Below are 15,444 nucleotides of genomic sequence, written 5' to 3'. Positions count from 1 at the left end.
TTGTCAGATTGCTTTAACACAAAACCAAAACATCTCCATCTCCCTCAGCATGCTGCAAAATAGGAAGCAAATTTCCATCTCATTGTACTGCAGCATGGGACACTGTAGTCTCCAGCCTGCACAGCATGCACCTCGAGCTGTTCCAGAGAAAGGTTAATACTCCAACTCTATTACAAAGGCAGGGAAGAACTGCAACAAACTAGTTTCACAGAGAAATTGTTCAACATTGCAAGTGTGAGAGTTCAGCAGAAATGAAGTAGCACAAGAGACTCAAAAGGCGCTGGTTGCACTTCACTTAGGTTCCAGGTACTATCCATGACTGCTGTAAGCCTACCACCAGCTGATTTAAAATGCAAGTGACTGGACAGTGTCTCATGCTGCTCACTCTTTCCCATGATGATCACAATCACATCACTTCCCTAATATGGGGAGGCACAGTCCTGAGGAAACGAATGGAAGAATGTAAAAAAGTCAGGCATACAAAAAGCTTTGCTCTAATAGGATAGTACCCATAGACAATAATTCACTAATTTCAGCACATGAACAAACTTGGGTTTAAAGGGGATTTATTTTAATTGTTCCAAATGTACAAAAACAAAAATAGAAAATAACCTCCCACCCAGCTCCCTGATGGAAAAAGTGATTCCCCCAAAACCACAAAAACTGGTCCTTGGATGTTGCCAACTAAGAATTTCATACACAGAAAGTAAACGAGATGAATATCTAAAAACATTGGATGTATCTCTTGCTGAAAGTCTCATTTTAAGATGGTCTGTTCTTGATGCCTCTCCATTCCTACCTAGTTCTTGCCCTCATAGCCTATATATTGTAGTTACTCCCAAAGTGCTCTCATTCAATTTCTGGCTCTTACAAAAAAAAACTTGGTGCTTTTGGTTGCTTGCTAGGATTTATAACTCCTGTTTTCTCTTCTTCTTGGATTTTTCTTCCTCCTTGATGTTGAGAGGGACTGTGGATTCTTTCTTCAAGTAGCTGATGAAGTCACTGATCTCACGACCACCCTTAAGTAAAATGCCAAAAAAGTTCAGTGAATATCCAGATTGGTCATTCCCCCTTAGTAAATTGTGCACTATGAGCAGAGCTCAACATTTATGGTTGAACTGGATGTGAGAAGCTTTGGGACAGATTTCATATTCAAACTGGAGAAGTCTGGTGAGGAGAAAAGCTAACAGCAGCAAGAAAAGCAGAGATGTCCCTAGTAATGGCATTCGACTAAGTCAAAGTATATTATGGATTAGCCATCCTAAAACAACCCTAGTCTCAAATAAATATTCTTTGAATCAAAGCTACTCAAAGAAAACATGGACCTAATCAAAGCACACAATGACATGCAAGTCTAGAGTCTATCTAGATTTGTACCAGGTGCCATTAACAGGTTAATTCTCATTAAACAGCTGAAAATCTACTAAACCCTGCTTTTTTACAGCCTACCCAAATTCTAGTTCATTCAATTTTCCTACCTCATATTTCTTTGGATCCTTTTTGCTACCTGCTGGAGCAAAGTAAATTGTGGGGAACCTGCAATAGAATATATTTATTATTTTTTTTAAACTATAGTTGAAATGCAAGTCAGTACAAGTGTGTATGGACATTAGCCGTGTTGCTTAAGGCAGGATTGTCATCTAGCATAAACATTTAACATTATACTATATGGTCCATATGTCTCCATCACATTATGGAACAAACCACATAAAAATATCCAAACTAATAACCAAATCCTAATAAAGACAGAAGGCTGCTCAATAAACAGAACATAAGAACTGAGCACTCTGGCCAACACACAGGGTGCTTACAATAGTAATATTTCAGTTCAAGTACAATTCTATTTGGGCAGAAACAATATTCATTTGGCCCAATAGTTTAAGTTAAAAGCACTTCAGTACTTTATATGAAAAAAAACAAGCTCATCTAATCTTAATATCTGCTTACCCTCGGACTTCATAGGGAGAAGGCACATCATTGGCTGTGGCATCCATCTTGGCAATAACAATGTTTGTATCTGAAGCAACCTGTTGGTGTATAATGCAGATCTTCAGACCAATTTACTGCAGCTGTTAAATGCTTTCCATTTCTTGGTTACTGGATGGGCTAGGTCTGCCAGGAAAAAGCTTTAGTATCTCCCCAGATTCTCCAAGTTAGATGTACTATGCTTTGTGGGGTTTTTTGTTTTTAAATATCAAATATGGAATATATAAAAATGTGCTCAACAAGGACCAGCTTTTTTCATATGCACCCTTTTCTAGCTTTTATTTGAAACTGATAATTCATTTTCCGAACTTATTGTACAGGGCTATTTTGCTAACCAAATGTTTGCATTGTTTCCTGAAAAGTGCTATGCTCAATTATGAGGGAGGAACACACTGGCAAATCAAGTCTTGTACAGAGGTTAACTGGGAAGTAGCAAGGGGGTATGGGATCTGTTGGAGATACTGACTGCTCTGGTTTCTTGGTTGAATTCACATACTAACCATGTCCAATATTAAGTTTACAAAAAAGGCTCAGAAATACTCGTCTACATGACTTTCCTATTGGAAGGTACTATAATTTTAGTCTGAAAGGTAAAATCTTTTTGGACAAGCATATTCAAGATTAAGAAGTCTTATAGTGCTTAAAAGCAGTTTTCAGAGACTTTTCAGATACAGCTTGTTAGCTGAATGAGATGATTCATAGTTTAGCTGATGTTTGCTAAACAGGAAGTCTACAGTGTTTTTGTATGAGTCACTATAGGAAAGCAGAACTTTTCGTTTTTCAAGTCAATACTTCAGCACACTTCCCAAGTAAACCCAGTCTACATCTGCCCAGAATTAGTACTAAGCAGCATTTAAGTTCTAGACCACCAATATATCCAAGACTTATTTCAGGAATACATGTTTTAAGTGGGTTGAAAGGTTCTGCAGCATGGACCTTTCCTTGAGATGAGCTTTAAGTCTAAAGTCCATTCTTATGCAGAATTGAAGCAATTATTTACATTTAATATCAGAGCAGCCATTATTGCATAGCAGAGGATTAGTGAATTTAGGACAGAAAAAGAGGGGAAAATCAGGAAAAACGGCAAACCAAGGAAAATCACTAAGCAGAATGCAATAAAAAACTGGCATGTGATACATACCTTCTCTGCTAGCTCTTTATATTTGGGTTCTAGATTCTTGCAGTGGCCGCACCAAGGAGCATAGAACTCTATCAGGACATCTTTGCTCTCATCATTGACAATGTCCTCAAAATTCTCAGCTACAATAACCTAAACATAAAAATGTGTTAGTACTAGATCAAATGAATTTTAACCTCATTTATCCTGTCCACCTACTACAGGACAGGAATTTGAGAGTTACAGTATTGGCCTACCTAGTTACCCAGCTGAAGTTCCTCCTCTGGTTTGGTACTATTGGTGAGATGTGCATTCAAATTCCCATATGTAAACACCAGCTCTCCCCCCACCCCAACTCCTTTCCCACCATATCTGTCCTAAGCATGTCCAAAATCTGCCAGTGCTGGCCTCTACCTCCATTGATATGCCATTTCAAGCCGCACCACAGTTTTTATTCTTAGACCAATACTCATGTCACCTTATGTCTTTCTACAATGTTTTAGAATTCATCCAGTCACCAAATCAGTGAAGCTGGTGTACAGACATCGGAGCTCACCATGGCAAAATTTAGTCTTACCTGCTAATTTCCTTTTAAGTTCTTCCAGACTAGTACAGAGAAGTAGGTTTGCCTCTATTTGTTGGTAGAGAAGCATGAGAGCAACTGATTTGACATCACCCTATATTGCAAGGGTGGACAATTCAGTCCTTGAGGGGTCACCAACTGGTCAGGTTTTCAGATATCCCTAATGAACATGCATGAGACATCTGCATACAACTGAAGTAGTATGCATGCAACTCGTGCATATTTTTGTTAGGGATATCCTGAAAACCTGACTGGCTGGTGGCCCTCAAGGACCAGAATAGCCCACTACAGCTAACCACAACCCCTTTCCCCTTCCTTTAAGGAGAGGGCCTTGCAGAGAAAGAAACAAGCATTGATATTGGGGGAATCAGCTGGCCAGAAGCCTAAGGCAGCCTCTCAACTGTGAGCTATAAACAAATATTTTCAGTCATACTATACTATGCTGAGATACTTACAAAGGAATATTACACAACAGGGCAACCACCAGCAGTCTGGACAGGACTCAAGGAAAGGAATTTAGCAGGTAAGATCAGTCCAAACAAGTGCCTCAGCCTTGGTGGGATACTGCTAAGCCTGCTTAAGACACTGAGGCAAAAGCAGCATTCCCTCTGGTTCACACATCCAAAGGGTAATGCTTTGTGAGTGAATGCAAGGATGCCAAATAGTTGTTCCAATGGCAAAACTAGACAAAGCTCTGCCAGTGACTCTTGAAGCAGATTTTTAGAAATGTATGCTGAGCCGATAGTTTGATCTATAGAGAAGCTGACGCTTTAGATGCTGCCTCGCTTTTTTCGCCCAACCAAAAAGGAAGAGATCTGATCTAAAACAGATTCGTCATCTTCAAGTAATGCTACACAATCCTGACATCCAATCTTCAAACCCTCAAGTCCATCTTGAAAGCAGGAAGAGACCACCTAAGTTGACATGAAACTAAGGAACCATATTAGCCAAAAAGAAAAGAATCTCAGAAAAAAAATTCTACAGTGAAGAGCCTGTAGTTCCAAAATCCACTTTGCTGAGCATATTACCACTAGAAAAAGTAGTCTTCAAAGTCAGATCTTTAAAAGGCACACAATTCATGAGGGACTCTAGGTACCGACCAAAGCTGTTGAACATCAAATTCAGATTCAAACACTCCTGGCAGGTCAAATATATTTTGCCTCTTTCAAAGGGCATGAAGTATTTAGCAGGTGAGCTGCTAAAGACAAACCTTGAAGATGACCCCCCTGTAGTGGGCAATAGCTGCCACTTGCACCTTGAGTTTCCTTAGGCCCTCTGTAAAGAAGCTAAAACCATTCCCCTTGTAAGGTACCTTTGGCTATCTGCACACCAAAAACCCTCCACACTAACGTAAGACAGAAGAGGATCTTTTGCAGGCTTGTAAGAGATGGAAACTTTGTCATAACTCAAATGTGTTCTCTCAATAGCCAAGCCATAAGACAACCAGAGCTGGATCCTTGCACAAGACCCCTGGATCTGTGGAAACCTGAAGGTTTCTCCCTCAATTCTCAAAAGATCCACAAACCAGGGACATCTTGCCAATCCAGAACTGCTACAGTAGTCAAAATTTGAATGCTTATCTGTTAGAACTGTGCAAACAAGGAGTACACAATATTCCCACAATTTAAAAGCCAAGTGGGTAGATACATTTTTCAAAATACTCAAACACAAATACATTAAATGTAAAACTTAAGGCATCAAAAAGTGCAAAAAGCGGAATATAAATCTAAATAAATCAAACATGGAACTTCAGGTCACATTTCATTCTTGAATCACAAATGACACTGAGCTGTTAACTAATTATATGTTATGAACCAGTTCCATGTTTGATGCCTTTGCAATTGAAGAACCTGTTGACCTTAAACTATTGTTTCCAAATCCATAATCTGACTTCCTCCTCCTGCCCACAATTGGGGCAAAGGAACAGAATTCCCACTCTCCTAGATCCAGGATGTGATGACAAGAAATCCACTTGAACATTCTCCATCCCTGCCATATGAGCACCTACAGCATCCTCAAGTGCTCTTCTGCCCAGATAATGTAAGATACTTCCTTGGCGACCTGAAACTTCTGCCCTGGTGACTGACATGCATTAATGCATTGTCTACAGGGAACATGAACAACTTGCCTTTGATCAATCACTCCATGAACCTGCTGGTTGACAGCGAGCTCCCCAGAGGCATGTGTCATAATACAGGCTAAGATCTTTAGAAATACCCTCTGTTTTGATTCCTCATTTCCAACCACCAATGCAAGCTGGTCCTGACATCCCCTGAAAGTGAGAGCCTCCTGGAGTATAACTGAGGTGACAAGATTGGAGAGACTTCTGCAAGGACCACATATGCACCTTGCCTAGGTTACATATCCAGGGCTGACTTGTAGATAGATTGGGGTTCGGACCCAAACTGAACTTGACAATTTTTTTCCATGGTCAAAATGCACTTACCTGTTCTTCATATCAAAGCAGATGGCCAGGTACTCCAAAGACTAATAGGTCCCAGCAAGCTCTTTGCTAAAATTTCCAATACCCATCCCAGCTACAAGTGTATTAACCTGATGGAAGTCAGACTGCCCAATGTCTTTGCTGGATTAGCCAACTGCTCAGATATGGATATCCCAAACTGCCCTTTTGGCAGAAGGCTGCCTCATCATGGACTATCACCTTTGAGAAAAGGGTCAGGGTTGTATCTAGACTGAAAAAGGCTTAAAATGGGAGGTACCACTTCATTGTGAAATACAGAAATTTTCCCATAAGACAGGGAGATCAGAATGTGAAGACAGGCATCCAGACAGGGACAAGTGAGGAAGTAGACTGCGCCTGTTCAAAGGCCTGTAGTCCCTGGAAAAACTCCCAAGAGGCGGCCATCTGGTCAATTGTCTAGCCCAAGGGGAACTGGGGTGGGCCCAGCAAGTTTCCCTCTCCCATGGAAGACCCAAGCCAAGGGGTTACTCAGATCCAGAGTACTTCCAGTTAAGGCTGCCAATCCGTCACCTGAATGGGAGGAGCCGGGCTCAGCAAAGTCCAGGGAGGCCAAATCTCCTTGAGCCGATACAAACTGGAACCCAGGTCAGGCTGAGAAGCCCTAATATGACAAGCAGCACAGAGAGCAAGGCGCTTATGTTTCTTGGCTGCCAGCGCCACTGGCGGTGGGAACTGTGCGTTCAATCAGCTCACGCTTAAAAATTTGTGCGCACAAATTCTGAGCAACTAGGCGCATGTACAGCCCTTGTGCCCAGCTTTTCCTGTATCCTGTGCTTACTTTGTGTGTGTAAGTACACGTATGACGTTATGCACGTGGCATGTGCGCAGAGCCAATGCACAGCATGTGCAGACATCCTATGGTGGGCAGTATGAGATGCACAAAGATACACATGCAAGATAGCGCCACCGGCCTACCACCCAGGGGCCACTCAACCCATTTGTAAGCCCACTTCCCTATGCCCCAACAGGAATGACTTCGGTATAGCGCACCAAGCAAGAAGACTTGAGGAAATCTTACCAAAATCCCTCTTCTCTGAAGGTAGTCTTCCTTTTTTTTTTTTTTTTTTTTAAAGCTTACCTGGGCTCAGTTTCTAATTAGTCTATCACCAAGGGGCCCTCTCCCAGGTTTAAGAGCCTCCTATGCAGGACACTATCAAAAGCTGTGCTGGAATCCCAAGTATACAATGTCCAGTTGACACCCTTAATCCAAGTCTATAGCTAACAAAAATTGATAGGATTGTATCTTGTAAGCTGTTGCCAATAGTTTTGTTACTGAATAGTTTGAGCTTTCAAAAAACTTAATATTTACAAAAATCGTTATTCTTTTGTTACCCATCAATTAATTTTTCATTCAGACCTGGATGCAAGCTCCAGGCACATAGCCTGTCTACACTGATAGCTTAGTGCTTTTTTTTTTTTTTTTTTAGTTTGATGGGAAAATTCACTGTTCTCTGAAGACAGCCGTCATCTTACCTTGACTGGCCCATCATTGTTCTCTGGGATAGGCTCAGATTTCAGGTACCTCTTCAACTCTTTATCAAAATAGCTTTGGACAAATCTCTCCAAAGCCTTCCCATCACGGCTGCAAAGCCAAATAAGCACAATTAAACTGGATCAGCAGCAAAATCCACAAATTCAAAAGCAGAATCCCAAAACACTTTGTTTACCTGGTAGATTAATAACTTGAAGAATCTGCAATTAATTACTCTGAGCAACTTATTCAATTCACACAATGTATACAGATTACCTGGTCTAAATATGCTATAAATTGTTGCTGTGAACATCAGGAAATGTGCTTAAAATTTAACATTTTCTGATAAATGACAAAAAAAATAATCAGTGGCAAGACCTAGTGATCAGATTTAGAATCCATGATTGCAAGGCTCCAGGAAGCCCTGGTACATGGCCCCCAGTCAAGGTACCCACAGTATCTGAATATAATCTGCTTTGAAGTGGCTGAAAGATGAAATACAAATCTAAATAAAAATGTCACAATGACTGGATTAAATTGAGGGAATAAATCCCTGGGAAGCCGTGAAGGTTTATGGTGCCAGATCCCAGCCTTAGTTCCGACTGAGCTGGAGGCCCAAAACAGGAACCGACGACTCAAATCAAACCATACTAAACCCTAGCCTCATCAATATGACTGCCAGGACAAAGTTAAGTTATTTTGATAATCTTCTATAGGTTTTTATGACAATGTTAAGTTATTATGCCAGACCTCAACCTTGAGTATACCTGACATTTCCTTTGAGAGCAACTAAATCAAAAGCCAGAGAAGTGAGCAACTATATAACAGCCAAGGCTACAAGGTCTATCTGATATGCCCATTTTCATGTGCTGTTGCAATACTGCAGATCTTACTGTCTTTATCCTCTCGTCCCCTGCCATGCCCGCACTGCCTCCTAGGCTCATGGAACTCCCCAGAGACATGAGCAGGCTGCTAGCCTAGGATTGGCTTTTTTTTTTTTTATAAGAAAAGTGTTCCTCTGAGCTCAGCCCTCCATGGCTGAGAACAGAACCTGGCTACAGTGCAGTTAAGTCCTCACCACCAAGCCTCTCTGCCTGCAACTGCTAATTGCATATTACAGCCAGGTCCTAAAGGCTACCAAAGTCTTTACTAAGGGAGACCACACAGTATCCCTCAGGAGGCATGCGGTGCTATATAGCTGTGTTGTCCCAAAAAAGACTAAGTTGGGTGCGCCGATGGCCTGCAGCAGAAAAGAGGTGCAAAATCATCTTGCGGCCTATCACACAGTAAAAGAAAATGCCTGGGAAGCGGGGCCTAGTCTAACAGCTGTGCCTGTACTACATCACCTCACTGAACTCCCCAGAGATTTGAGCGTGACATGTGAATGCAGAGGTAACTTGTTTTCCTCTGCTGTATTTTTCTTTTTATATATAGCTAAATATTTACCCGAGCTTAGCCCTACTGGGCTGAGCAGAAACTGGTTCCGTCTACTGGGGGAGAGGGCTAAAGCTTTCACCGGCAAGCCTCTCCCGGCTTGCAACTGCTATTGCAATTTCTGGTCTACGGCAAGTCAAGGCTACCGGACTGAGGGTACTCAGAGGATCTGAACGGTATCACCTCAGGAGGCAAGTGGTGCTGGTCTTTCCATTATCTTTCAATTGCTTTTTTTTTATACTCACAGGCACTTCCCTGAAGGGAATTCCATGTCCATCTACTGAAGATGGAGAATACTGGCAGGCTGTCAGGGGGGACTATATGGCTGTGATGTCTGCATCTCCTTGCAGAGGTACATAACCCACTCGTTAGCATTTGGGTAGGTCAACCCTAAGTATTTTTTTTTTTACTCGCTAAATGCTGTCTGAGGCACTGTTGAACAAAGCTTCCTAAAATGAAAGACTGACCTATGTAAATCTTGCTATTTTTACTTTATGAAAATTAAAAAGGCAGAGGGAGAATCAGAAGCCATTTTTTTTTAGGTGGTCCACTTGGGGGCAGTGCGGAGGATGAAATGAGGAAATAGGGCCACAAAAGGAAATCTGGAGCTCAAACCAATCCCTTGGATGCTCCCTGGTCTAAGACCATGCTCAGCTAGGGGACGGAGCACAAGGCTTTCACTGCATCCAATTCAATCCTTTTCAAACAGCCTAACTAGGCCTCATCTCAGAGCAGCAGATAGAGCATGTCCTGTGGAGAGAGAATACTGGCAGGCTAAGGGAAGAACAGGACATCAGCAAGCTTGCTAATCTCTGCCTCCATCTGCTGTTTGGTTAACATTACCCAGAGGTTTGGACTGGTCTTAATGGTTGAAGAGGAAATTGTTACTCCTGAGCCTATCCACCTTTCAGCTTCATCATGACCCCTTTTTCTAGAACTTTTTCCCACTAAAACTGCTTGAATAAGTCTGGATATCTCCAATCATGGCATGAGGGAGGGGACCTGCACTTTTACTCTAGACCTCTACTCAGCAATCAGTGCAGGTGAGGGTGTTCAGAGACCCTGCCCCCTTCCCTCCTGCACAGGCTTCCTACTAAAATCAGAAACCTGTGGAGAATGCCAAGGGCTGTGAGTATGTAACTACTGCTACTGTGGGTGAATGGGGAAGAGTGAGGGAGATGAAATCTAGGAAACTGGGCATCTGTGTGAATTTAAGTGTTAAATGGGGGTCAATACTGGATAAAGCACTGATGTAGGTTAGTTTTGGTCCCTTGTTCCCAGCTAGAGTAAGCAGTAGAAACATCACTAACTACTAGTGTCACTCTTTACAACAAAACAATGCACAGAAAAAGGTTCAGACTCACGAGAATTCTTCCTGCATGACAAACTTTTCTCCGTTAGTAGTCCGGATTGCAACGACAGGAAGTTCACCAGTATTCCCATCCAAACCAAAGTCTGAAAGCTCATGACCAAATGTTTTGCGGCTAGTAACAGCAAAGTTAAGCTTCTGTCCAGCATCAATAAACTTCTTTGCCACCATCATCACCCTGCCAAAGATAAGAGATTTAAGAACATTTAAAGACAGATATAGAACAGCAGACTGTGAGAAGGTGGGGGGGAGGTCATACCTCACAAATTACTTTAGTCAACCAAGGTCCTATCAGAGCAACTAATGGGCTCAACTTTCAAAAGGAAGCTTTACAAAAATGTGTCATTTGATTTTGTGATCTTGACCATCTGCAAGTGCATGCTTCAGTACATAAACATCTACTTGAACTTTCTGAAATGATGAAATGCACTTGTGTGTTCCATGTACTTTTTCTAGCTACTTAGGCATATGTTTTGCTCACTTTGAAAGTGAAGGCTAAGTTTACAGTTCTGTTGACAGTGCTCAAAATTCACCTGATTTTGTCATATTACCATAAAGCTTATTTTCTTAAGCAAAAATTTAGATTTATAAAATCAAGCCTTGCCATCACATTCTGACCTGTAGCAAAAAAATAAAAATCACACACCTGATTACATTTGTGAAAAGTCCCTTTGATTCTGCAGTACATTTGACAGTTAATGCAACAGTTCAACTTGCATAATAAACTTGTGCAACCAAATACAACATGATTAAGCCATTAGGGCAAATGTAACCTTTGGTTTAGTAAGTGTTTACATTTAATTCTGAGCAAGCACTGCCAGTCGAGTGACCTGTGGAAAGCAGATATGAAGAGACCTAACCTGCTCAGTATCCTTTAAACCTATGCAGAAAAAGGAAAATTGGTTCTTACCTGCTAATGTTTGTTCCTGTGGTACCTCAGATCAGTCCAGACTCCTGGGTTTTGCCTCCCATCCAGCAGATGAAGGTAGAGAATGTTTTACTGACACTGTCACTTAAATACTGAGGGACTGCAGGTGGCACCTCATGTTATCTGTACCCAAGCCAGAAATGAAAGAAGCAAAATCAACACCTTGAATAACTGACCTCCCCTGAACAAGCAGTGGGAAGAGGAAACCTTGAACTGAAAACCACCCCCACACAATACTCTGAAGAATGGCACAGGGTTATCACAAAAAAACAGACTGAGTGGACTCTCCAATATTCCCTTTCCTCCAGTGGGCAGGACTCTGGACTGATCTGTGGTACTACAGGAATGAACATTAGCAGGTAGGAACCAATTTTCCTCTCCCTGTATGTACCCAGATCAGTTTGGACTCCTGGGATGTACCAAAGCTTTCTTAAACAGGGTGGGACTGATTCCCACTCAAAGCAGAATTGGCCTCCAATTGTTGCAGGCGCTAGAGTGTCCCGCACCGCCACATGCTTGACGGGCAAGGTGCATCGGGACACCATGAAGGCATCTGAGGGGCCAATAAAATTATAACGCGTAGCCGTTCTCTTCTTACTTCCAGTACCTACTGATCCGAAGTAATCCTGGTCCACTCCTTGTAGAAGCAGGATAATCTTCCTCAGACCGCCACGATGGAGTGGACCAACTTGCCTTCATTGAGAGGGCTTAGCAGCTCCTGACCCCTGTCCAGAACCTTCTCTGGATGGCCTGTGGGTTCCCCCGAAAGGACTGCTGCCATCCTGATACTTGCTTTTGTGAGGAAGCAGACTAGGTTCTGTTGGCATGAAACCTCTCATGGAAGCGAGACCATGGCAGAAAGTTTAGTGCCCCTTATCCTCCAGCAACCTAGTTCCCTTAGAGTCTGCTAGATGCTTCATCAGTTTCTCCAGGTCTTCAAACAGTAACTGGCCCTTAAAGAGGAGATTAGCCAGCTGCGCCTTTGACCAATCATCCACTGACCATAAAAGCGTAGCCATAAAAGCAGTCTTGCAGTTACTGCAGAGACCATATTCCTAGCAGAAGTGCGGAGGATATCAGAGAGCATCTGCCATATAAGCCATGCCTGCCTCCAAGCAAGCATCCTGATCCGCTGTCGGGACAGCGCTGGCCATGTCCTGTGCCTTCTGCACCCAGCACAGACAAGCTCTCTACCTAAGGGTAGCACAGATTGCAGCTCTAAGGCTCAGAGTAGAAACTTCAAAAAGCCTTAACAGGATCTCCAACTTCCAATCCTGAACATCCTTCAAAGCTGCCAACCCTGCCTCCGGAACAGTAGTAGTCTTGGTGCCTGCACATTGCTGCGTCCACCTTTGGCACTTTCCACCGCTCCAAAATATTCTTGGACAGTGGGTACAATCTGGCCATAGCCCTGGCCACCAGCAAGCCAGCCTCCAGGGAATCCCACTCCTGTCAACCAACTTCTGCATCTGCTTCGGCAAGGGGAAAGTCCTTTGTGGTCCATGCAGCCCATCCAGAGGGTTTACCCCCTCCAGATCAGAGACTTCTGGGGCCACTGATCCCTAGCTCTTCCAGAACATGAGGGGGCCGCAATTCATCCTTGCGAAATAACCTGACCATCCTAGGGACATCTCCTTCAGCTAGAGGAGCCTCATCCACATCCTGGTCCCTGGACAGATCCTGTGGGTCATGAGTTGTTGGATCCATGCCCTCAATCTGAAGAGGCATCACCACCCCCAGGCATGTTCCAGCCCCAAAAGGCTCAAAATGCCTCCTTTCCACAGAGGCGCCATAGCCCAAGGCTTCATAAATCTACTTTGGGCCGGCTGGGAGGCTGGCCACTTCGCTGCCAGGTCCAATCTGGAGAGATAGGCCTCATGCATAAACAAAACAAAACCCGCAGAAAAACCACCATGGTCTGCCAGCTCCATGGGTGCTGAACTACCTTCTGTGCCCATTGGCACTCCCACACCCACCCACCCTGATGCCCACAGTGCAAGAGAAAGCAGGGGAGGTGAGTCCCTGCCTTCCCCATCCAAGATAGTGCTCTTGCCACGTGGAGCTAAAATGGCTGCCAACTCCTTGCACCGCCCCCCCCGCCCCCTTGGGGCCTCTAAACCAGGGCCTGCAGCACAAGTGCAAGGCTTGCTCCTGTTTGCCTTGAGGAGATTCTCACATTGAGGCGAGAGCACCTCTCCCTGCAGGATTTCCCATGTGCGCAGTGGGTTTCAGCATGGCACCCGTAGTGCAGTTCTGAGCTAAAAATAAGCTGGAGAAAAACAACCCGGCGCAGCTGTGTTGCTGTCTGGGTTCTGGGTACTGAACGGACAGCATGAGCCACACAAGCCAGCACAGCTGTCGGTAGGGGACAAAAAAAAAAAAGGGAACTCGAAGGCCCTGTCTCAGCCTCCACCGCCCCCAAAGGACACAGAAAAGGATATTTTCTGCTTCTGCAGCAGGCCAGTCAAGGAGGAAAGCCCTCAGGGGGAGCAAGGGAATCATGGACCCCTGGAATCAAGGGGCGAGCCTAGCTGGTGATATCCACCCCCCACTCGTCCTGCTCAAAGGGATGGCTCACTAAGGTGCCTAACACCTCTTCAGTTCGCTTAACTTACAGGAGCCCTGCGGGGTCACCAACCCCAGCTCCTCAAACCTGCTACCAGGGGGGGGGGGATGGTCCCACCAGGACCTGCCTACCCCCTGGAAGGTTATTCTTTGTTCTACTTGATTTTTTTTTTTTTTTTTAAAGAGGATGCCTTAACCCCAAGATCAGGGCAAGACTGCAGGGTCTGCACCACCTCCAACTGCTGGAGACAAATACTGAAGGGATGCAGGAGGCACACCAGGTTATGTGAGGGTGCCCTTCAAGTTTCTCTTTGTCTATCTGCTGGAAGGGAGGCATAACCCACAGTCTGGACTGATCCAGCTATGTACAGAACTGCTGGAGGCAGAGAAATACTGAGGGACTGCAGGTGGCACTCTGTTAAGTAGCAGTGCCTCAAAGTTTTATTCGCCTCAATCTGCTGTTAGGGATGCATAAACCCATTTGTCTGGATTGATCTGGGGTATGAACAGGATTGTGCATTTCTATACATTTTTGTATTTTGCTCTCTTCAGTATTCCACTATTCAGAGTCTAATTTCTCAGGCTATTTTGGTTCTAATCTGCAGTCTTATTTCTCTATTAGGTAAGGGTCAGCCTCCATTTGCCTGTGTATGTGACTGAAGTGCAGCATTTCTGCTAGCGTGTAGTTTCTCTATAGCAGTCCAGCTTGTTCTGTTACTCCAGTAGGTGATGTATTAATGTTCTAGGGCCTGGTGTAGTATTTGCTTTGCTGCTTTTTCATAAGGTTATTTGAATCCTGAACGTCAGTGCTGTGACTGTATGGTAAGTTTCTAGACATTCTTTACAGGAGTTTGTTTTACTTTACAAAATAGCAGTGGAGCGATATTTTTGCTGAGGTGACATCAGAATTTGAATATTTTTTTATGTTAGTTGTAATGTGAATTGTCCTAGCTCTGCCCTGCACATGTTCTGATGATTAATATTTTATTGCAGTTATGATTTCTGGTTTTCTGCAAAGAGGATTCATTTAAAGAATACATTAATTTTTGTTTTATTACATGATTGGATCAGATTGTTTTCTTTGCTTTTTACCTTATATACTTGTGCATTTATAAACTGCAATAAATATAAAATACAGATTAATAAGGAATTTCTAATGCTAAGTGTTTGAAATAATTGAGGTAAAATTTTAAAAAGTTTCATGCATGATGACGGATGCAAACCTCTTAGAAAGCCATTGCAGGGTGCAGTAAATGGCATTTATCAATAAAAATACAACTAGTAGGTCTAAGACCCGCATGCCTACAGTCCACCCCAAAAAAACCCCAAACAAACTAGTTCTGGCTATGCCAATGGTATACACATTACTGTGTGCACAACTCCTTCCTGCACTGGCAGTATATTTACATGTATAAAATGTGCACAAACTGTGGGTAAACCTTTGCACTCTGCCTAGCACACTGGCCCCAGAAGCTTCAGAGCATGGCAGGAGTTAGATTGCCACCTGCC

The 15,444-nt window shown here is 43.3% G+C and overlaps 1 protein-coding gene across 1 annotated transcript in view; it reads right to left on the bottom strand.

Moving 5' to 3' along the window:
• Positions 1-549: 549 nt before the first annotated feature.
• The window catches only part of PDIA3 (protein disulfide isomerase family A member 3), a 52,301-nt gene continuing 37,406 nt past the window's right edge, over positions 550-15,444 (bottom strand). Inside the window, exons 8-13 of the mRNA XM_029574836.1 lie at positions 10,438-10,620; positions 7,642-7,750; positions 3,128-3,256; positions 1,948-2,027; positions 1,479-1,536; positions 550-1,019 (exon numbers count right to left, since the gene is read on the bottom strand). Of these exons, the coding sequence (XP_029430696.1) occupies positions 909-1,019; positions 1,479-1,536; positions 1,948-2,027; positions 3,128-3,256; positions 7,642-7,750; positions 10,438-10,620 (670 nt within the window). The 3' untranslated portion in view covers positions 550-908. The remainder of the gene's footprint in view (positions 1,020-1,478; positions 1,537-1,947; positions 2,028-3,127; positions 3,257-7,641; positions 7,751-10,437; positions 10,621-15,444) is intronic.

The sequence above is a fragment of the Rhinatrema bivittatum genome, chromosome 13 (genome assembly GCF_901001135.1).
Source record: "Rhinatrema bivittatum chromosome 13, aRhiBiv1.1, whole genome shotgun sequence".
In the NCBI taxonomy this organism is placed as follows: domain Eukaryota; kingdom Metazoa; phylum Chordata; class Amphibia; order Gymnophiona; family Rhinatrematidae; genus Rhinatrema; species Rhinatrema bivittatum.
Note: the sequence above shows the minus strand (reverse complement) of the source record. Positions and strands in the feature narration are given on the sequence as shown.